Source organism: Symphalangus syndactylus, chromosome 8 (genome assembly GCF_028878055.3).
Source record: "Symphalangus syndactylus isolate Jambi chromosome 8, NHGRI_mSymSyn1-v2.1_pri, whole genome shotgun sequence".
Taxonomy (NCBI): Eukaryota; Metazoa; Chordata; class Mammalia; order Primates; family Hylobatidae; genus Symphalangus; species Symphalangus syndactylus.
The window spans coordinates 142,044,251-142,067,404 of record NC_072430.2 but is presented as its reverse complement, the minus strand read 5'-3'; the positions used below and the strand labels follow the sequence as shown (position 1 = coordinate 142,067,404).

General features: G+C 50.3%; 1 protein-coding gene across 5 annotated transcripts in view; it reads right to left on the bottom strand.

Annotated features, from left to right (window-relative positions):
• The window catches only part of MLPH (melanophilin), a 65,487-nt gene that overhangs the window by 34,104 nt on the left and 8,229 nt on the right, over positions 1 to 23,154 (bottom strand). For all 5 annotated transcript variants that reach the window (XM_055291098.1, XM_055291099.1, XM_055291101.1 and 2 more), the window contains exons 3-5: positions 8,011 to 8,232; positions 7,709 to 7,821; positions 410 to 513 (exon numbers count right to left, since the gene is read on the bottom strand). In XM_055291098.1, coding sequence (XP_055147073.1) covers positions 410 to 513; positions 7,709 to 7,821; positions 8,011 to 8,232 — 439 coding nt within the window. The remainder of the gene's footprint in view (positions 1 to 409; positions 514 to 7,708; positions 7,822 to 8,010; positions 8,233 to 23,154) is intronic.

The window sequence follows — 23,154 nt, the reverse complement described above, 5'->3', positions numbered from 1 at the left end:
GAAAAGGTCTCAGAGGACAGCCTGAGGGTCTACTTTTCTGAAAGTTGCAAAGGCAGCTGCTCTCAGGACCCTTGAGAGCCCTCCAGGACCCCTGCCTGTCCTACAGCAGCCCCCTGCACTCACTGCACCTGTGTGCCCCCAGACTCTGGCCACACACGCAGCAGGCTTTGCCCATCCCACAGATTGCTTTTGAGGTTTCTGATGGTGGAAGCACTGCTCCTGCCTGGTGCCCAGTGATCTCAGAGACTACTGAGGCCTGGGAAAGGGCAGCAGATTCTTGGTGCTCATGCAGCAGGAACTAGTGGAGTTGTGGAGGGGCCATCAAGGTTTTTAGGAAATCAGAACCTGACGTTCCAGCTGCGGGCTGGAATTGAGGTGGCTGAGGAGGGGGTGACTGGAGATGACTTACTTTGCTGCCAAAGGGCTGGGCCTGGGCCTCTGAGTCCCGTTCTCCGTCCTCATCTGTCTGGTCGCTGTCTCCACTTCTCTCTTCAGAGATTGGTTCAGGCCCAGCTGCAATAGATACCTGCATGACTCCACCCAAGGACAAACAGTCTGGGAGCAAGCCATTTGTCAGCGCATCCACCCATCCATCCACTAATCCATCCATCTACCTCCTCCATCCATTCACCCACCTATCCACACAGCAATGTATCCCTCCATCTACCCATCTACCAATCTACCCATACCCCTGTCTATTTATCAATCTATTCATCTATTCACCTACCCGCCCACCCATTTATCCACTCATCCACCCACTCAATAGGCAGCCCATCCATCCATGCATCCATCCATGCATCAATCCATCCACCCACCCACACACCCACCTATCTATCCTCCACCCATCTATTTATCCACCCATCCACCCACTCAATCAGTGGCCCATCCATCCATGTATTCACCTATCCACCTATCCATCCATCCATCCATCCCTCCATCCCTCCTTCATCCACCCACTCATCATCAATCCATCTATACATCCATCTACCCAATCAATCAGTGGCTCATCCACTCACCCACCCAGCCACCCCTCCCTCCTTCATCCACGCACCCACCCATCAATCGATTTATCCATCCATCCACTCAATCAATCAGTGGCCCATCTATCCATCTACCCATCCAGCTACCTATCCATTTATTCATCCATCGATCCACCTACAACCCATCCCTCTCTCCTTCATTCACCTACCCATCCATTCAGCTGCCCACTCATCCACCCACAAATGCGCCCATCCACCCAGACATGTATGTATCCATCCATTCATCATCTATCCATCCATCTACCCATCCACTTACTTATCCATCCATCCACTTACTTATCCATCCATCCACGCATTCACCCATCTACCCACTCATTCATCTACCCATCTACCCCTCCACCTGCCTATCCATCCATTCATCTATCCATCCACCCACCACTCATCCCTCCCTCCTTCATCCATCTACCTATCCACCCAGCTGCCTACCCGTCCACCCACCAATGCATTAATCCACTCAGATATCTATTTAACCATCCACTCAGACATCTATCCATCTATCCACCCATCCACTTATCCATCCATCCATCTACCTATCCACTCACCCACCCATCCATCCATTGACCCACCTACCACCTTATCTGCCCATCCATCTACCTATCCACCCATCCACTTACTTATCCATCCATCCATCCATCTGTCCATGCATGCACCCACCCATCTATCCACTCATTCACCTACCCATCCACCCCTCCTCCTACCTATCCATCCATTCATCTATCCATCCACCCACCACTCATCCCTTTCTCCTTCATCCATCTACCCATCTACCCAGCTGCCTACCCATCCACCCACCAATGCATTCATCTACTCAGACATCTATTTATCCATCCACTCAGACATCTATCCATCTATCCACCCATCCACTTACCCATCCATCCATCCATTCATCCATCCACTCACCTACCACCTTAGCTGTCCATCCATCCACCTATCCATCCACCTATCCATCCATCCAACCATCCACCTATCCATCCATCCATCCATCCTACCATCCATCCATTTATCTCTCCCTCTTCCACAATCCATCTACTCACTGAGAAACATTCAGGGAAGGCTCTCTGCTGGCCTTTCATATACCTATCCAAACATCACATACAGCTGGTCTGAATAAAAACCAGTACTCTGCATCAATGTTACCAATCAGTTGTCAATGTTACCAATCAGTGTTACCAACAGGTCTGACCATGTCTGCAGGATCGTGCTTATTGGGCAGTAGGAAGACCCTGGAGCTGTGGAGTGTGAATGAGGCCTAGAGCTAAGTCATGTTCTCCCAAACACATGGCTTCACCTGCAGGCTCATAGCATTTGCTGGTCAGCAGGCCTGACCCCATCACTGCAGGAAGGGAGGTGAGGCTGAGCCCTCACGCCCCCTCTCCTTTTTCTGCCCCCCAGGGCTCCTTCCTCACACTGAGCTCCTGGGCCTGGCCTCCCTAGCACAGCCCCACCATCTCTCCCTCCTTTCTCCTACTCACCTTGGCTTGGCCTGTGCTGTGGCTGTGGCAAGTGATTTAGGAAAGGGACCCCAGGGTTTAGAGCTAGCAGGCCCCGTGGACCATCCACATTTCTACTCCAGGGGCTGCTGAGGGCACAGCTGGCACTGTGGAGGTCAGATCCTCTGGGCCCAGCCAGACCTTGCTGCCCCCGGACACCCTTGCCCTGGGGCCTGCCCCTTGCTCTCTGTGCCTCAGGGGTCACAGGTGTGAACAAGCAGGCATTGGTGCATTGGAGTGTGCAGTGTCAACTGCAAAGGGGAGTAGGACTGCAGGTGCAGGGCCCGGGGTGGCCTCAGAGCCACCTTCACTCTCTGCTCTGTGACGTGGGAGCTGGCCCTGCACACCGCACCTCTGCCTTGCCTGCTGCTCTGTGAGGGCTCAGCCCGCAGTGAGTGGGAGTGGGAAAAGGAAGGAGAAGGAATGTTCCCCTTCCTGTGGCTTCCAGCACCACGCCCTTGACCCTGACAGCTGGTCCAGCTTCCTCACGGTCCCTGAGACATGGGCACCAGCGGGCGGCACCCTTGCCTTGGAGGGCTGGGTCCCACCCCTGGGTGGCCTCCTTGGAGCTGCCTGTTTCTATTAATCCCAGCCTCTGTCTTTTGCTTGCACCCCTGGTGGTTGTGGGGGATGCAGGCACTGCCGCAGTTATGACCTCTGATACCTCAGTATCTCCTTTTCCCATTCTCGGTTGACAGCATTTGAACCAGTTCCTTCTGTGAAATGACCCTGTGGTTTCTGTTCTAGACATTTCCCTGACTGGCCCACCTGTGATCCCCGCAGCTCCTATCTTCATCTCTCGGGCCTGGGGCCCCTTTGCAGGAAGCTCCTCCCTTGTGGTTTTCAGTCCCAGAGGCACAAGTGTCCCTATTCACTGGACCGGCTGTGCTGACTGTCCCCAAGTGGGGACAGCAGGGCCTGGCTCTTCCACAGCCCTACCCTCAGGACAGCCCAGGACCCGGCACCTGGCGAGCATTCGGTGGATGTATTGAATCAATCACCGACACATCTTCCGAAGCCTCCTGCGAGATGGAGACCTCACTGTGCACCTCCCTTCATCCACCCCCGAGTGCCGTACACCCTCCTTCGTGATGTCCGCACCAGCTTACAGTTCTACCATCCACTGGGCTTTGGGTGGCTCTGGGTTCTCAGGGTCTGTCCTGAGCCAGCAGTGATCTTTTACACGCGTTGGAAAATTAAGTCTCATCGTCCAGTTTTCCATTTATAATACAGAGACAGAAACAGTCAACCAATTGGCAACACTGGAAATCTGAGCGAAGGACTTTATAACAAACAGCTGAGATCAGGTGACAAGCACACGCTGTCCCTGCCTGTCCTGCCTGAAGCTGCCACTGCCATTCACCGCTTTGCTGCCTATTTAGGAATGTCTGGGAAGATGCTGGGGTGAGTCCAGGGGACCGGCCGCCTGCTTGGGCTCAGAGGGCCTCAGTTTCCCCGGCGGAAGGAAAGATGGCGGAGGCAGCCTGGTACATTTTTTACTTAAATCTTTCTCTTAAAGATAAAAGCTGTCAAGGGTTTTAAAGGGCCTGCAAGTGCCCATGTCTGAGCTCTGACAGGTCTGTTTTTATACACTCAGTGGATGCCTGCCTGGCTGGCAGTGCTGTAGGGGCTCAGAAAACAATACCCCCAAATGAGGGTCTCAGCCTCAGAAGCAAAGTTTCCCTCTGACCTTCTCCTGCCCTCTTGTCTCTCAGGCCCATTCTTCCCCAAGGCCAGCCACAGAAACTAGAATCCTTCTTCCCCAAAGCAGGACATAGAAACCAGTATCCCTTTCTCCCAAAGCCAGCCATAAAACATACAAATATCACTCTTTCTCTCTACTTTTCTGTGTAAAAACTAGCCATAAAGAAATTATCTGGCTGGGCATGCGTGGCTTATGCTTGCAATCCCAGCACTTTGGGAGGTCGAAGCGGGAGGACTGCTTGAGCCCAGGAGTTCAAAACCAGCCTGGGCAACATAGTGAAACCCCATCTCTAAAAAAACATTAAAAATAAAAAAAGAAATTATCTGACCTTCCTTGCTTGACTTTAGGTCATAAGACCCCCATTCCAGAGAGTGTCCCACCCCATTCTCGGAGGAAGAAAGGCCAAGAAGAATCCAGGCAGACAGACCTTGCTAGGTTCCCTACTCAGCCTATCAGCAGCAGGTCCGGCCTTGTTATATAATCCTCTTTCTACACGCTGTCCACCCTTTCTTGAACCTAAGCATAAAAATGGACAATTTCCCTGCATCTGTGGGTCTGCATTCTGAAGGCTCCCACGTATACAAGCTAAACACATATATCTTTTGTCCAATGAATCTGCCTTTTACGTGATGATTTTTCAGTGAACTTTCAGAAGGTCAAGGCTTTTGGCTCCAAACGTGCCCAGATGACAGAGCCAGAGAGCAGACCTGGTTTTATTTTTGTTTTCTCTGGACAGTGAGTGCCTTGAGGAGACGCATCCCAAACCAACAGGCAGAGACCCCGAGACGTGAACTCCCCCTGCACCCAGGGATGCGGAAATGGGCTTTCTGGGGCCTGGGGACCCACCTGGCAGGGTGATGTCCCTGGCCCCCACGATGAACATGAAGAGGAAGTACCCCGGGATCTCAGGGATCCTTTTAGTATTGGTCCCTTTTGTCACTCTGCACTTGGGCCAAGGGTTTGGGTAACATTATCCTACTTATCTGATCAAGTCATGCTAAAAAAAAAAAAAAGATTCCAAAAGATTTTCTGTGTTCCTGACACGGAACAGAGATTTTCTGACCACTCTTAATAGGAGAAAACAAAAATAAGACCACATGAGCATAAAGAACCTAGTGTTGACGTCAGGCGAGGTCTGCACTTTCAGGCAAAGCTAACACCGAGGGAAAGGGGGAAAGGCACTGGGAGGGAAGGCATGGGGATGGGGGGACCATGTGCCCAGCGAACAGTTCAGGGGTTTTCCCTTCCTTTCCTGGCCATCCACCATCAAGGCTGCTTCCTGCAGAGCCTGCCGGGTTCTCTATGGAAGGCCTTGGTGATACAGCAGCACTCTGAAGGTTCACTCAATGAAGACCCTCAGCAGCCCACTTACTAGCTAGACAAGGTCTGCATTAGGCCCTGGCTGGGTCAGGTTTCAAAACATTAACCTTAAGGTTTTTTACTCTCCTTTTTTTTTTTTTTTTTTTTAAAGGCACAGCTTTCCCAGTTTTTGTGTTCCTTGCTTGCACCCTGTTTTAATGTTGTAGTTACAGGTGTCCAGCAGGGAGGAATGCAGCCCCTGTGGGTGCTGGGGGGAGCTGCTGGGAATCCAAGTTCAACGAGCAGCTGTTTTCTGTTTTCTGTTGCCCCACAGCGCCACCTCCTGGCCCTTGGTGGTGATGATTTTGAAGTCGGCAGGTTCTGGCGGGCCCTGTGAACTCCAGCAGCTCTGGGCTGAGCTGTGGAAACACTGCATCCTTTGAAATAATACAGCTTCCCGAGCCCACCCCAGTCCCTAAAGACTGCCTCTGGGGTTGAGATTCTCAGATGCTTGACAGCATGGCTTTTTCCGGTGTTACGCGTCGTTTCCATCCCTAAGCCTGGTAGGGGTGGACCAGAGGCTGGACCAAGTTCCATCGGCTGCAAGAGGACCCTTCTGTGGGCTCCAGGCTGGCCGTGTGCATGTGGGGAGGTGGGATTTGCTGCTGGGCTTCATGATCACTGTGAAGAAGCGCCCCCAAGAATAGGGTGATAGGCTCTCCCCATGTCACCGGCCATTCCTAGTCACATCTGTTGTTGCAGCATGTTATCAGTAGAGCCTCCTTTTATGCTTAAAAATGCCCTGGTTTGGATGATTGATCATACCTGACTCCACCCCACCCCCACCACCCAAGAAGTGCAGCCACCCTGTGGTGTGCGGTGTGCTGCTCCAGCGGTGCCTCTCCTCGGCCTCTGTCCTAAATTAAACTATGTGCTAAGATGCCTTGAAATGCCTGCAGCAGGCCCAGCGAGGGCTTGAATGCTCAAAGGTGTCTATGCCAACTTCTGCTTCTCCAATCAAACTTGAGGCTTTAAGGGACAGGCACGAATAAGGTGTCTCTCCAGAAGGAAGGCCTGGGGGAGATGCCTGGGCTGGGGCATGGTGAGGACGCCCCAATCCAGAAGCACGGCCTCTGCCCTGGATGTGCCCAGCTGCCGGAGCCAGGCAGCTGCTTCGTGGCCCTGGAGAAACTCACCTTGGTCTTGCAGATGGAGTCATCCAGGACACTGAGACCCCAGACACCTGGCTTGGTGGGGGCTGTCCCACCCGAATGCTTGGCCAGGCTTAGTGGCAGAAGCCTTGGACTCCAGGTAACAGGGACAAGGTGAGCTTTCTCAAAAACACTGTTGGGTTAGCTCCCTTCAAACTCAAACACAAAAGACCCCCCAGCATCCTCCCGCCCTCCCCGTGAAAAGATCTCTTCCAAATGCCTTATGGGGGATCTTACAGGCAAACACATTTTTTAGTTTAAGACTACTGCCCGGATTTCAAATTCATCAGGAAATAAATACTTGGATTCAAAAGATGAAAACAACTGAATTACAACAGATTTCTCCAAATCTTGATAATCACCAGATTCATGTGAAATGTTTGTTGAAAAGAGAGAGCCTAGGCCCCAAACCAGATGTCCCAGGGAAGAAGGGCTTGGAAAACACGTAGTATTAACAGGCACCCTGGTGATTCAGTCAGCAGCTGGATTTCAGAAACTTGGCTTTGAGTTCTCAGCTTGCTTTGAAGATTTGAAAACAATATAATTTCAAATACTGGCAACTTCAACAGCACCCAGGACTTCTGAGGTGCTCAGTCCAGGCCAGTGGGATGCAGAAGTTTGCACCTCACATAAAAAGGAGCCAATTTCACAGGGCACAGTGGCTCGTGCCTATAACCCCAGCACTTCGGGAGGCTGAGGTGGGTGGATTGCTTGAGCCCAGGAGTTCGAGGCCAGCCTGGGCAACACGGTGAGATGCCTGTCTCTACAAAAATAATAAAAAAAAAAAGCAGCCAGAAGCAGGAATTGACAGAGAGGCATGTGCACGCGCACACATGTGCACACACACATGCACACACACACATGCACACACGTACACACACACATGCACACTCCGAAGGAACCTGCTTTAATATTCCTAAAATGCCTGGGAACAAAAAGCCCTTCTTACTCTCCACTCCTTACCTCCACCCTGCAGCCGCCCGTGGAGGGACCGGATGACCTTGGCACTTCCGAACCTCTTGAAGCGGGCTTTCACGTGCTCATAGTACCACTCCAGTGAGCCGATCTTCACAACTCTGCAGAGACAAGCACAGGCCCACGGCACTGCGTGAGTGCTATACACAGGCCTGCATAAATCACACACACACACACACACACACGAGTGTGTGCGTGTGTGCGTCCACCCTTCTTCAGCTAGCCCCATGGAAGGGACGTGCCAGATCCAGAAACTATCAAGGTCATTTTACCTCAAGGCCTGGGCTCACCTGGCCAGATGGCAGGGGTCACAGAGCCAGCCCTGCTCCTCCAGGTGGACGTGGCCACAGCTTTTGCAGGTGAAGAGGCCACATTCCAGGCACTGCCTTTTGCTATTCACAAGCATCCGGTAGGGCTGCAGGCAGTGGGCACAGTGGGTCTCGTTCAGATGGGCAGTGTCTGAAAGCAGTTCCCTCTTGGAGCTTTCCTTCTTAATCTTGCCCTTCAACCCCCTTGGAAAAATATCAGAAACAAGAAATATATTGGGCATCTTGTTTTTGCAACAGGCTTTAAGTGTGTACATGTACACACACACACACACAGACACAGACACATACACACACACAGTAACTGTCTCCTGTGCAGGAAACAGTGACCCAAAGTTGGGCAAAGGCACACAGGCATCTTTGAGTTGAGGGCTGAGCTCAAACAGGCAATTTTGGTGGCTGGAATGGAATGGAAACATGTTAATTTCATAGAAATGACATTGCATTTAAGCATTTCTGTGGCTGTTTACAATTGTACCAATTTTGGTTGGCAGGTCACTGCACCCTCCCCAGGGCGGTCACAGAGTCCTGAGGGCAAAGCCAGTTGGTGTTTCCCGATCAAGCATTTTTTGGTCTCCTCCAGCAGTGGGGCAAGAGTTGAGCTAATGCCCCAGGTTTGCTCCTCTAGAGCACAGCTGAGATGGCTCAGTGAGTTTCCAGAGCAGGAATCATCCAGGACCCGGAAGTCTACAGTTCTCCTAGACCATCCGAGTTTAAATAACACAGCTTCCTGGTGAAACTGCCAAGTTGAACTGATTGGAAAATGCACCCTTAGATGATAATGAACACATTTCTTTTGTTCTAGATTTCAGAGAATGTCTGCCAAACGTAATATTTTCAGTTTCAGATGAGATAAAATTAATCCATTCCTAGTGACAAAAACAAGAAGGACACTGGGTGCCATTGTCTTCTGAGAACTCTGAAGTGCACTGATTTGGAGAGGGACACCCAGAGTGCAGCAAAGGTGAAAAGAGTGGAGGAATCCCACAAGGCAGTGGGAGGCCACCTCCGGTTTCAAGTGCAATTGGCTGAACTTCACTGATTTTCCTCTCTCCACTATTTACAAAAATGTTCACTGAGATGGACACAGAATCAGGCTCTTGTCATAGCTTCAAAAACCAAGAGAAAAAGGGTCAAGCAGTAGTAGGAATCTAGGGGGATACCGCCATCCGCAGACTACAGTTCAGATAAAGCCACATTGACAAGGTAAAGTCTTTGCCCCAAACAGAGGAGCACCAGACCCCTGGAGCCAGATGGGAAGGGCCTCACTCCCTCCATTTCCACCCTTTCCAGCTCTGCATCAACCAGAAAACCTGGAGGCCACCCCTTCACCGGACAGGGCTTGTTCGCCTCTGTCCCAGGGAGTACCTCTTCTTCTGTATCCAGGCAGAACAATACCCCGAGGCCCAGCACAGCAGGAAGAAAGACAAGGACATGTGCACTGTCCTGCATCCCAGGCTGGAGGAGTGCTCTTAAATAAGAGCCCAGAAGTGTCCTGGGGCAGCAGCAGCTGCAGTTGATATATTTCAGGGGCTGACATTGGGGGAAAGGAGAACTGTACTGTGCTTTAGATTCTTTAAAACATAACTCCCCTTCTTCATAGCCAGAGATCAGGAAGGGAGGGCAGAGAAGACTCCATTTGGGAAGACCAAATGACACCTGCCAGCCACTCCAGGACATATCAACCAGACCCGGAGCTTCAGCTCCTGAGGGGTGAATGGGGCCAGAGCACTCCACACACTCTGCTTATTGGGTTGACCAGAAGCCACTCCTCAACAGGCAAAAGCCAGGCACGTGGCTCCAAGTTAAAGTTAGCTTCAGGAATAAAAGACCCTCCTGAATATGACTTACCATCAGAAACAGACTCGAAACAAGTCAGCTTGGTGTGCTGAATGGGGCATAAACAAATACGTGTAGTCTCAACGAGAGAGACAGAAGAGACACGGGAGGAAACCAGGCTGAGATGGGAGCACCACTGGCTGTGCTGGTGGAGTGGAGAAGAACTGGTTAAGACAGAGATGGTGAGGAATCACAGCTCACAATGGAGGGGGAAATGGGCACGACTTCTACCGTGGAATATTAGATCCAATGATTTCAAAGAGTGATCTTCAAAGTGTGGTCCAGGGACCTCTCCTCTGGAGGTTCCTAAGATCCTTTAGGGGGTGGGTCACAAGGCCAAAGCTATTTATGTAATAATGCTAAGATGTCATTTGCCTCTTTTTGCTCTTTGACGCCTGCACCGAAGGTGTAAAAACAATGGTGGGTAAACCACTGGGGCTTTGGCAGGAGTCAGGGCAGTGGGCCCAACTGCACTGGCAGTCACTGTATCCTTCATCGAAAAAGAAATGGGCCGGATGCAGTGGCTCTGGCTCATGCCTCTAATCCTAGCACGTGGGGAGGCTGAGGCAGGTGGATCACCTGAGTTAAGAAGTTCAAGACTAGCCTGGCCAACATGGTGAAACTCCGTCTCTACTAAAAATACAAAAATTAGCCAGGCACAGTGGTGCACCTGTAATCCCTGCTACTCGGGAGGCTGAGGCAGGAGAGTTGCTTGAACCAGGGAAGCAGAGGTTGAAGTGAGCCGAGATTATGTCACTGCACTCCAGTGTGGGTGACAGAGCAAGATTCTGTCTCAAAAAAAAGAAAAAGAAATGAGAAGAAAAAACAGTTTCATTTAAGAATCACCTTGATGAAACACTAAAAGTTATGAGTCTTTTCGAACCGTGGCCCCCAGTCCATGTCTTTTGAGTATTCTGCATGATGAGCTTGGAGGAGGACAGGAAGCTCTTCTGCCGCATGTTGAAGGTGACAGATATTTCTATTAAAAGGATTGGGCAATTGTTCAGATTGCAACCTGAGCTAGAAACTTTTCTCATGAAATACCATTTTCATTTGGGAGAAGAACGGACAGATGAACTGTTTCGATTTGGGTACTTGGCAGATATCTTCTCAAAAATGAACAAAATGCGACTCTCACTTCAAGGAAAAGAAGTGACAGTATTTATTGCCAGTAATAAAACAGAAGCTTTCAAGCACAAAGTAGAATTTTGGAAAACATATACCGCCTGCTGTGAGCTTGACAGTTTGCAACCCTGGGAGACTTTTGATGAGCGTTTCCAACATGGGGAGACTTTTGATGAGATCGCTGGTGAGAGTAACAGAAGTGGTTCTCCTTTGGTGTGCATATGACATGTGTCAACATTTGAGAAGTCTGCATCACTCAGTGAGCCAGTGTCTTCCAAACGATTAATGCACAGTGTTACAAAAATCACACAGGGGTAGAAAATCCACTTCAAGTGCAAGAGAGACCAATGGATTTTAACAAACAGAAAAGGAAAGGTTCATTAATATGGTGTCAGATTCCACATCACAACTAACCTTTAAGTAACTACCAACTGCCCGGGCGCGGTGGCTCACGCCTGTAATTCCAGCAGTTTGGGAGGCAGAGGCAGGTGGATCACCTGAGGTCAGGAGTTTGAGACTAGCTTGGCCAACATGGTGAAACCATGTCTCTACTAAAAATGCAAAAACTAGCCAGGCATGGTGGCACGCACCTGTAGTCACAGCTACTCAGGAGGCTGAGGCAGGGGAATCACGTGAACCCGGGAGGTGGAGGTTGCAGTGAACCAAGATTGCACCACTACACTCCATCCTGGGTGGCAGAGCGAGACTTTGTCTCAAAAAAAAAAAAAAAAAAATAGAAAAAAGAAAAAAACGACCAACTCCAACTGCCGGGTTTTCATGTTGTAACAACACACAGTGTTCATTATTGTCTACAAAAGCTGTTCAAGTACTCCTTGTTTCAATTATGTATCTGTATGAGCCTAGATTTTCTTCAAATAGTACAGCCCAGAAAACATGTTATGACCCACTGAATGCAGAAGCAAGTGGAGAATTCACCCATCTTCTATTGTTCCAGATAAGGGAGGAGACCACCCCTCATATTGTCTTATGCCCAATTTCTGCCTCCAAAGAAAAAAGAAGTAAAAATTAAAAGGCAGAAATGAAATCCACGGGCAGACAGCCCAGTGCCACTCCCTGGGCCTGGTTAAAGATCCACCCCTGACCTAACCACTTCTGTTACCTATAGATTACAGACATTGCATGGAAAAGCACTGTGAAAATCCCTGTCCTGTTCTGTTCTGTTCTAATTACTGGCGCAGGTGCATGCAGCCCCCAGTCACGCACCCCCTGCTTGCTCAATCGATCACGACCCTCTCACATGAACCCCCTTAGAGTTGTAAGCCCTTAAAAGGGACAGGAATAGCTCACTCGAGGAACTTGGTTTTTGGAGACATGAGTCTGCTGATGCTCCCAGCCGAATAAAGCCTTTTCCTTCTACAGTTCGGTGTCCCAGGGGTTCTTGTCTGTGGCTTTTCCCGCTACACAGACATTAAAGGGATTTGCAAAAGCAGAACAACACCAATCGCCTTACTCATGCTCTTATTTTGGGAAAATCTCATTTTTTATAAAAACTGTATTTATGTTAACATGTAGGGGGTTTACTGGTATTTTTAAATGAGTGAATAAATACATATTTTAACTCCCAGTTTTAATTTCTGATGTGGTAAATATTAATAGATATGACCCATATGAATAAAACTCTTTGGGGTTCTCAGTAATTTAGGAAATGCGAAGGGGTCCTGAGGTGCAAAGGTTTGAGAACAACTGATTTCAAAGTCAAGTTTGCTCTCCCTCCCAGAACGTGGAGAAAAGGGACTAAGCGATGGGAGAGAGCGGGAAGATGACGGCAAAGGCCGAGAAAGTGAGCCCCCAAGGGGCACAGAGCCCTGGAGATGGGGATGCGCGGGGTGGAAGGGAAGTGCTGTCCTCATCCTCGGGGCAGGGGACCCACATGACTGTCCTCTGCAGTCCCACCTCCAGAGGGCCCTGGGACATGCATGCCAGAACTGTGACTGGTGGGGCAGAACAGAGACAAGGGGAGACTCCTCTCCTCAAGGGAGGCCCAGCAGCCTCTGAGGAAAGGGCGCATACCAGGGAAGCAAACGCTTCCAGGACGGGAGCAGGAAGGAAAGGCCACTCTTACGATAGGGTCTGGACAGGAGAGGTGAGCCATGCAGGGTGAAGGGGTCAGACCTGTGCCCTGCTCTGCCCCTCTTGGGGTGGAATCTAGACAGGGGTGTGGTGGTAACATGCAGGAATACTGGGGAGAGCCCAGGATGGCGGGGCTGGTGGCCACCTCTGCAGGCACAGCAGGGGGAAGCTCCCACTGTGGCCGTCCCCAAGGTCCAGCACACAGGCGGGGGAAGAGACTGCATGAGGGGTCCTGTGGGCCTCCACTTGCGTTGGGTGCTGGGGTGGTGGGGAACCCACATCCCTGTGATCCTCAGACCACGGTCCAGCAGGACTGCATGCGACGAGGAGCAACCAGGGGACTGGCAGAGGCTTGGGGTTTGTGGAAGAGGCCACAGCATGTGGGTATGTGGCTGGGATCAGGGTCTCAGTGGTGGGTGCCATCTGCATCTCAGTGCCCGGCCAGTACCCTTCATGTACCAGCCAGTGGTTCCCCATCCTGCAAGCTGACCTGCCCTCCACTCTGCATCAGGACCAGCAAGGAGGTGGGGACAGTGTGTGGAGTCAAGACCCCATCAACCTGGCCAGCGGGAGGGTCATGAGCCCTTCTCCCAAGGCCCAGCTGCTGGCCTGTCCAAAAGCAGGGGTTGGGGAGCAGAGGTGGGGTTGTGGGGAGCTCTGGAAGAGAAGCTCAGCCAGGAACAGAGACCCGGTAAGTGAGCAGAGTCGGGAGATCTGAAGCCCTGAAGCCTGCACTGTCTTGCTGCTCAAGGGGTGGGGTCTCACAAGCAGGAGCAGACGGGAAATAAAAGGCCTGTGTTTCCTTCGCACAGCTTGGTTGAGCATGAGTGAGTTTTTGACCATGCCACCGAGGCAGCCGTCACCCTAACAACACAGGAAAACTCTCCTAACCAGAGAGAAGAAACAAAGAAAGAGCTGAGTCTTCAGATTAGAGGGGTCGCTGGATGGTAGGAGATGCCTACACAGACTGACAAGACCACTCGGTTATAGGGTGGGCAAAACCCCTACCAGCATGGCGGACAGAACTGGTGGCCTCTAATGGAGCGGAGCTCATGCAGGGGTCCCTTCTGCAGTGCTGAGGGCTGGCTGTGGGGCAGTGGCTCCCGTCCTACTGCTGCCGTTTCAGAGCTCCACCAACTCCATGGCTTAAAACAATGCAAATGCTGGCCAGGTGCGGTGGCTCACACCTGTAATCCCAGCACTTTTGGAGGCCAAGGTGGGTGGATCACCTGAGGTCAGGAGTTCAAGACTGGCCTGGCCAACACGGTGAATCCCCGTCTCTACTAAAAATACAAAAAATCAGCCCGGTGTGGTGGCGGGCACCTGTAATCCCAGCTACTTGGGAGGCTGAGACAGGAGAATCGCTTAAACCCAGGAGGTAGAGGTTGCAGTGAGCTGAGATCGCACCACTGCACTCCAGCCTGGGCAATAAGAGCAAAACTCCACCTCAAAAAGCAAAATAAAATAAAATAAACACTATAAAAAACAATGCAAATTCATTACCTGACAGCTCTGGAGGGCAGAAGTTTGACTCAGGATTTACTGAGCTAACATCAAGGTGTTGGCAGGAGCCCCCGGGGGAGAATCTGCTCTCTGGCAGGTCAGCTTCTTGAGGGCTTCAGGTGTGTGGGCTCCTGGTCCCTTTCTCCATCTTCAAAACCAGCCATCCCTTCTGCTTCCAAGGCCCCTGTGATGATATTGGGCCGACCCAGGGAACCCGGGATCATCTCCCAGGTCCAGGCCAGCAGGTGGGCAGCCTAAAATGCATAATCCCTTTGCTGTATAGCCTCACGAATTCACAGGTTCTGGGGATTGGGAAGTGGACATCTTTTTGGGGGGCATTATTCTGCTTACCACCGGTAGCAGCATCCCCACAGCCTGTAGGGGAAAGCGTGTGAGCTCAGATTGTACTCCCAGCCAAGTGGGACAGATCCTCAAAGACAAAATCCACACTCCATGCCATGCCTGAGAAAACAGCCTGAGGACAGACCCCAGGTGATGGAGAAATGATTCCCGAGGGTGACCCTGAGTTGGGGGCTGGAGCACAAAAGACCCAGTGAGTCACGGGATGGAGGGGCCAAATGACTGAAAGCACGGCAACCAGAGTAAACCTCACGTCAGGGCTAACGGCTGGCAGAGGACGGAAAGACGGCAGCGTTGCTGAGGAGCAGCGCCGGGGACCCAGGCTCCCCATCCTGGGAACGTGTGTCGGGAATTACCACGAGGGAGCTGGAAACTCACTCAAGTTCCTGGAGATCCTCTAAAGGGGAAGACCAAGATGAGGATAAAAATGATGAAGAGGAAGTGAGTGGTGATGTGAGAATGGCAGGTGCTGAGACATGGAGCCTCAGAGAATCTCATAAAACATCTCAAACCAACATTCCCCTCCAGGCCCTGCCTTGGCAGATGATTCCCTGTTTTAGCCCCTGTTTTTTTATCTCTAGGGTTGCCTGTGTCAGTGATTCCAACTAGTCTGGCTAAGGGTGATTTCAAATTCCTTATGATCAAAAAATGGATTTTTATTATTTATTTATGTATTTATTTTTGAGATGAAATTTCGCTCTGCCGCCCAGGCTGGACTGAAGTGGTGTGATCTTGGCTCACTGCAACCTTTGCCCCCAGGGTTCGGGCGATTCTCCTGCCTCAGCCTCCTGAGTAGCTGAGACGACAGGCGCCTGCCATATGGCTGGCTAATTTTCGTATTTTTAGTGGAGATGGGGTTTCGCCATGCTGACCAGGCTGGTCTCAAACTCCTGCTCTCAGGTGATCCACCTGCTTCGGCCTCCCAAAGTGCTAGGGTTACAGGCGTCAGTCACCGAGCCTGGCCAAAATAAATTTTTTTTTAAAGCAAGCTACGGTTTGCCCATGTCTCATACCTTCACAGACCCTTCACAGATTCTCTCAGGAACCTCCTCTGTTTGCAGAGATCACAAATCCACGTCACTACCTATTTGCCTTTCCAGGGCAGGTTGGCAGGCCTAATATTTGATTTGTAGGCTGTGTCCTTTAAAACAGGGTGTTCCGTTTGGGCTTCAGCCTTTCCCCCAGGGCATGAGTCACCCAAGTCCGGCTATGCATGGTCTCCTAGTTCTTCCTGGGTTTGGAGAATATCCATTAATTTCTACCATAACCACAGCTGAGGGGCTACCCCAACAAATGCAGAAAGCAGTTACTGGAAGAACTTGACACAAGCATGACATAAATCAGCACCAACGCAAGCTCAAGGGTGCTCAGGAGGAGGCCCGCTCCTTTTGTGTACAGCTCCAGGTCCCTTGGGTCCAGGACAGGTATGGATGCCCAAGAAGTTCTGGGCTCTTCTGGGGACAGAGGGAGTTAAAAAGCTGTGACTATTAACCAATGTTCCCTTCAAGAAGGTTTACTTTGGCCCTACTTTGTATTTGTAAAACATTAAAAAATAATAATGTGATAATCTTTTCTGTACTTAAAACCTTCTTAATACTCAAGTGATATGAATGAATCTAAAACACTCAAGACACGAGCACTCTGAGGTCCACTTCTATGGAACTCACCACCAGATTACAGGAAAACAGGGACAATGGAGCTTTGGTGCAAACATCACGAGGGTAACCTCAGCTAACTCCAGACCGTGAAAAATTCCACAAAAAGTAAACAGCTAGCTTTCTTCTACACATAAGCTTCAAATTAAAAAAAAACAGAGAGCTGAAAAGAGATCTTACAGATTCAAAGAGACTTAAAAGATACAGCAAGCAAGTGTAAGGTCTGGACTTTATTTGGAGATGAGCAGAAAAGTTTTCACACACATTAGATATTTAAGGAATTAGAGCTAATTATTTTATCTATTATTATTTTTTTTTTTTGAGGAGTGCAGTGGTGCCATCTCAGCTCATGCAACCTCCACCTCCCAGGTTCAAGCACTTTTCTTGCCTCAGCCTACTGAGTAGCTAGGATTACAGGCACCTGCCACCATGCCTGGCTGATTTTTTTGTATTTTTTGTATTTTTTTTTTTTTTTTTTTTAGTAGAGACGTGGTTTCACTATGCTAGCCAGGCTGGCCTCGAACTCCTGACCTCAGGTGATCCACCCTCTTCGGCCTCTCAAAGTGCTGGGATTACAGGTGTGAGCCACTGTGTCTCGCCTAGAGTGAATTATTTTAGATGTAATATATATTTATGGGGGAAATAGGAGATGAGAGGAACAATAATACAAGACAATACACCAATACACAGCAAGCTCTCACTCACTGCAGACAGATCTGCAAATGCTAAAAGTAAACATTTACCAGATATTCATCACAGCTGGGTAACCCGCCCCAGACTCAGTTTCTCACCTGTGCATGGGGACAGTAAAAGTAACCACATCACAGGTTAACATCTGAGGGTTAAAGGAGACAACAGAGATGAAGCTGAAAGAGGTCGTCATCCAACGTGAGCCCAGAGGGCTGTGGAGTCGTTCCATGGTCAGTACCGTGCTGGGGGCTGGTGACGCAGCAGCCAAAGCAATAGAACCCTCGTGGGGCTTAGATGCCGGCAGGGATAAGACACTAACAAGGAAATGACTCACTGGGCATTGGAGAAGCGCTAAGGAGGAAATGGAGGAGGGAGTAAGGGCCCATGGTGAGCAGGGGTGAGGAGGGCGAATTTCATCATAAATGCGATGGAAGCTCTGTGGGAGTTATGAGCTGGGGGATGACCTGATCCACATTTTTAAGGCATGAGTCTGGGGGACGTGAGGAGAATGGACAACAAGACAGTGAGGGTGGAGGGAGAGAAGAGTGAGTGTGTGTGTGGGGTGGATTCCTGTGGTGTCCACAAGAAAGACAGTGTGGCGTGACCTGAGGCCGGCATTGAGGGTGGTGAGCAGTGGCTGTATTGGTTGAGCCACGGGACTGGCTGAGTGTGGGGTGTGGGGTGACAGGGAAGGAGCAGAGACAGCCACGAGTCCTGGGAACTTAACTTTGGCAACCAGCCTGCGTCCAAGATGGGGATGGGGTGCTTGGAGGTAGAGGAGAAATCACAACTTCTGTTTTGGACATGCTGGGACAGAGATGCCAGTGGAACACCCTGGCCACAGTGTCGTGCAGGCCTTTGCCTACGAAAGTTAGAGTCCAGAGGATGCGTCTCTGCTGTGGGTGTAAACTCGGGACTCATTGTTTAGATGTGTTGTCTAGCTGCTATAGTAGCTCCTAGCTGCTAGGGCACATGCAGCTGCTTAAGTTTAAATTAATTAAAATTGAATACGATTAAAACTTTTGTTCCCCAGTTGCATCAGCCACACTTCTGGGGCTCCATAGTCTTGGGTGGCTAGTGGCTGCCACATGGGGCATGCAGATACGAACATTTCCATCACTGCAGAAAATTCCATCCGGTAGTGCTGGTCTAGAACTCATCTAAAACCTTGGGGCTGGACAAGGTCACTGGAGAAGTGAGTGACACAGAGCAGAGAAGAGAGTTGAGGCCAGGGCCCTCGACCCTGCACAAGAGAATATTTAAAGAGTCCAAGAAGTTCCAGCAGAGGAGACAAAGAAAGGGCTAGACTCCAACACACAATGTAGAGCCACATCCAGAGAGGGCTCAATGAGTGTTGAGCTTCTGCTACCATTATTGGATTTTTCTCCATATTTTTTAAGAAAGTAAAATGTGGCTAAGTGTAGGGGATCACATCTGTAATCCCAGCATTTTGGGAGGTTGAAGTGGGAAGATCACTTGAGCCCAGGAGTTCAAGACAAGCCTGGACAACATAGAGAGACCCCATCTCTATAAAAAATTTAAAAAATTAGCTAGATGTGGTGATGCACGCCTGTAGTCTCAGCTACTCGGAAGACTGAGGTGGGAGGGTTACTTAAGCCTGGGAGGTCGAGGCTGCAGTGAGCCATGATCACACCACTGCACTCCAGCCTGGGTAACAGAGCGAGACCCTGTCTCAAAAAAACAAACAAAAAAGTAAAATCGGATAAAATTACATTTTTGCAACTTGCTTTTTCTACTGGACAATGTCTTGTGAACTATTAATGTCAATTTATTTCTATAGCATTATTTTTATTGGGTGCTGAGCAACCCATTGTTAAATCCGTTGTTAAATTTTGTATTTAACCAAAGCCTGAACATATGGACATTAGGGTCTTTCTAGTTCTTCTCTCCTATAACCCTTGTCTGATTCTCTCCTTATGATGACTTTCAGCAGAGGACCTGCTGGCTCAATGGGTGAGCATACTTTTAAGACTTTTGCTACCTTGTTCCAAATGGTCCTCTGCAAAGATCTGATGTGGTGGCCACTACTCACATGTGGCCATCAAAAACCTGCAATGTGACTAATAAGACTGAAGAGCTAAATTTTATTTAATTATAATTTTTTTATTTTATTATAATTAATTTTAATGGCCACTAGTGGCTAGTACCTTCTGTCCTGGACAGTGCAGGCTTAGGTCTATTTATATGATGATTTAACTGGGCTATATATATATTTTTTCTTTATCTTCATCAATATGAGGTGTCAGCGTGAGGCCAGTGAACACTCTGGTATGAAGCAGTTTAAATCACACAGGATTTATTTGTTCTTTGACTATATGAAAGATCCGTCCATAAAAGCATATGGACCCAAACCCTCCGGGAAGATCTGTCATTGGCAATTTATTCCAATAATGGGCCAGCAGGAAAAAGAGGAGGCTTGAAACTAACCACAGAGAAAGGTCAAGCGAGTGTGGGGAAAGGAACACCCAGGACAAGCAGAGGGTCAGGAGGGGCAAAGGCTGAGAAGGGGCTGCTGATCGGGCAGCTCCTGGGATAGGACGTGGGTGTTAAGTTAAATCTACCCTAAAACTCCTGTCTGATGCCAATGGTGCTAACTTCCGAATTTTGTACATCTTCAAGTTTTTGATTCTATGGTGCACAGCACTGTGTCCTCGTGGGAGGCAGGAACAGCTCTCCCACTCTATATAGCAAACAGCCCATTCCCAAATCCCTAGTGGCACAGACGACTTCAGGGAGAGATTATGCCTGCCTGTTCCCCTTCCTTCTCACCGATCCCTCCTAAGGGCCAGCAAGGAGAGCCTTGTCAGGGGTGTGCGTCACTGAATGTCCACAGCACAGCCTGGAGGGAGGGGCAGGCCTGGCCAAGGGAGCAGCGGCTTCCGTGGCTTGGGGACAGTACGCTGCTCAAGGGGGTCTCAGGGTCACATGCCCTCCTTCCTCCAGCATATCAGGAATCTGGACCAGCTTGTTTGTCCCTGCTTTGACAGAGGAGAAATCAAAGTTGTGTTGTTCTGACGCTGTGGGAAAGGGTACAGGCGTCACCTCCAGACCCTGCCCAGCGTCCTTCAACATGATTGATGCTCACATCTGCGGAGAAATACTGAGCAGGAATCCATCTGACACACATCTGCTAATTTTAAGAATGTTAAAAGACATGCATTTTCTTTGGTTTGATAATTGGTGCATTAAGTGAATCAGATCTTAAGCAAATCAACCCCCCAGCAAACTTGTTTCTGGGGCACTGGCCTTGAGTCTGCACGCTGTGTTCCCCGATGCATATTCTGGGTAGTAAAGCTCTTTCCAAGAAATGACGGTGTGTTTCTTGGTTTCACAATTCCCCCACCCCTGTCCTCTCCTCTCTCCTATCATTGGCCTTGAGTTTCCTCGGGCTGGGTAGCGCCCACGGGCATCCCTCTCAGAGTATGTGAGACACACTGGAAACTGCTGGGTGGTTCCCGAATTGCTACATTTGTTACTGCCACCTACTTAGTGGTCCCTTGAGCACCAGTTTCTTCATCCAGCCTCTTGCTGATTCAGATATTTAAGACTTGGTGACCGGGAGCAGACATGAGGACCCCGAGGATGTCACCCAGAGAGACGCTACAGAGAACGGGATTCTGTGGCGGGAGCACACAGATGCTGTTCATGTTGAAATTGGTTAAACGCACAGACTAACAATGATGAAAGACGGGGAAGAGAGAGGTTCATTATTGTAAAAGTTATCTTCCGTTTCATCACGGATTTCTGGTATTTTCGCCAGCTCCTCTGCAGAACCAATTTTGGTGCCAAGAACCAGAGCCTTTATTCTACGCTTGTTTCCTCTGTGGCCTTGCAGAGCGTCCACACCGCCCCGTTTGAGCAGAGCACACTGCGAGGTGTGTTTCGACCTTGCGGTGCTCACGGCACCTGCACGTGACACGTGCCCACACGCCAGGGCCCTGCCACTCCCCAGGGCTCATGAGGCACCTGTGAAAAGGCTTCTCACAGGTAGAGGCAGCTCTCCTTTTAGTGACATATTTAACCAATAGGGCAGTCAACAAAAGACAATCACAAATGAAACGATAAGAAACTCAAAAACCTCTTAACTACTTCTGCCCCCACACTGTTTACATCAGGGGTCCCCAAGCCCCGGCCGTGGCCCAGTAAGTGTCCCTGGCCTGTGAGGAACCGAACTGCATGGCAGGAGGTGAGTGGCAGGTAAGAGCATTTCCCGCCTGAGCTCCGCCTCCTGCCAGGTCAGCGGCAGCGGTAGATTCTCATAGAGCTCCCATAGTTCTCTGCTGTGAACTGTGCCCGTGAGGGATCGTGTGCTCCTCATGAGAATGAGAACGAGGTGGAACAGCTTCATCCTGAAACCATCCCCAACCCCGCCCCGGCCCGCTCCCCCCACCCCTCACATCTGTGGAAAAATTGTCTTCTATGAAACCAGTCTCTGGTGCCAAAAAGGTTGGGGACCACTGGTTTACACGATTCTTTGCCTCCCAAATGTGTCACCTGCTGAAATTTACTCTCATAGTAAGACCCATCACAGCAATGCCACTTGGGGCTTCAGTATTCTGGACCTAACACTACCTTGACACAGGCTTTTCACAGCACTGCCTCTCTGCACACTGACGTTTTCAACACGGTACTCTACGCTCATGTGGCCCCTCCCCATCGGAAGGCATTTGGGGATTTAACAAGCCCACCCCCTAATCACATAGCAGGCCGAGAAGACGTAGCAGAGTGGGCCAATTAACGTCCCCACCACTGGCTCATTCTGAGCAAACAGCCTCAGGCACAGAATGAACAATGCACAGAACGAACAATGTGACCTCGGCTGTAACCAAGTGGCCATCAGCGGCCCACCAGGCAGGGTCATCAGAACCCATATTCTTACAAAAGTCCTTTCCTAAGAGTACTGAGAGGCGACCTGGGTGCGTCCTTTCCTAAGAGTTCTGGGAGGTGACCTGGATGCGTCCCTTCTTTGCAATGTGGAATGATGAAAAGAGCATGAAATAAGGAAAGACAGGTGTCAGAAGGGGGTGAGCCACAGACAGGAAACACATGGGAGTTTCTGCTAAACCCGCTTCAGATAAGCCTGGACTGGAGCAGGGCGGACCACTCAGCAGTCCCCTGGAAGACAGTGCCTGCCCGGGACCCCCAGGCCCCACTGGCTCCCTCCCTCTGCTCCTTGGAAAACATCGTTCTCCCCGCTTTTCCTTTTCTCTCCATTCGTCTATACTCAGGCAATGAGAAGTTACAAGTTGCCATTTGAAATAAGGGCTGACAATAGCCAGGGCTGCCTTGGAGACAGGGCAGGATGCACCTGGGAAGGATCCACCCAGAAGGGGGTTCTGCTAATGAGAACGATGCTCTGCCCTTGGCACAGCCTGGACGCCAAAGCTGATGCAGGGAGAGCTGCTCTGGTGAAAACAGTGAGAGAACATTTGAGTTTACCTAGAGAGAATGGGAAAGAGAGGGTGAGGGACTTCAGAATGTGGAAATGGGGGATCTGAGATTCAAGAGAGAAGGGATGAGGACAGGGCCCTTGAGACCGCATTTTCCTGCCAGCGTAAAGGGGACAGGGTGGCAGCCCTGGGGTCAGCTGTGTGCCGGTCAGCAGCCTCTGCTCAGGCTTTAAGTTGGTCACGGCCGGCCATGGCCACCAGGCTGGTACTGGCTGTACCAGGGCCAGAAGGATGGGCCCTCTCCCGAGACCAGCAGTGAAATCTGGGCTATAATGAAATCCAAGGGTGACTGGTGGTCCAGGGCCGAGGGAGAGTGGGAGATCGCACGGCGGGGAGGCTCTGACCCCAGCCCCTTGCCATCAACACGGGCGCCT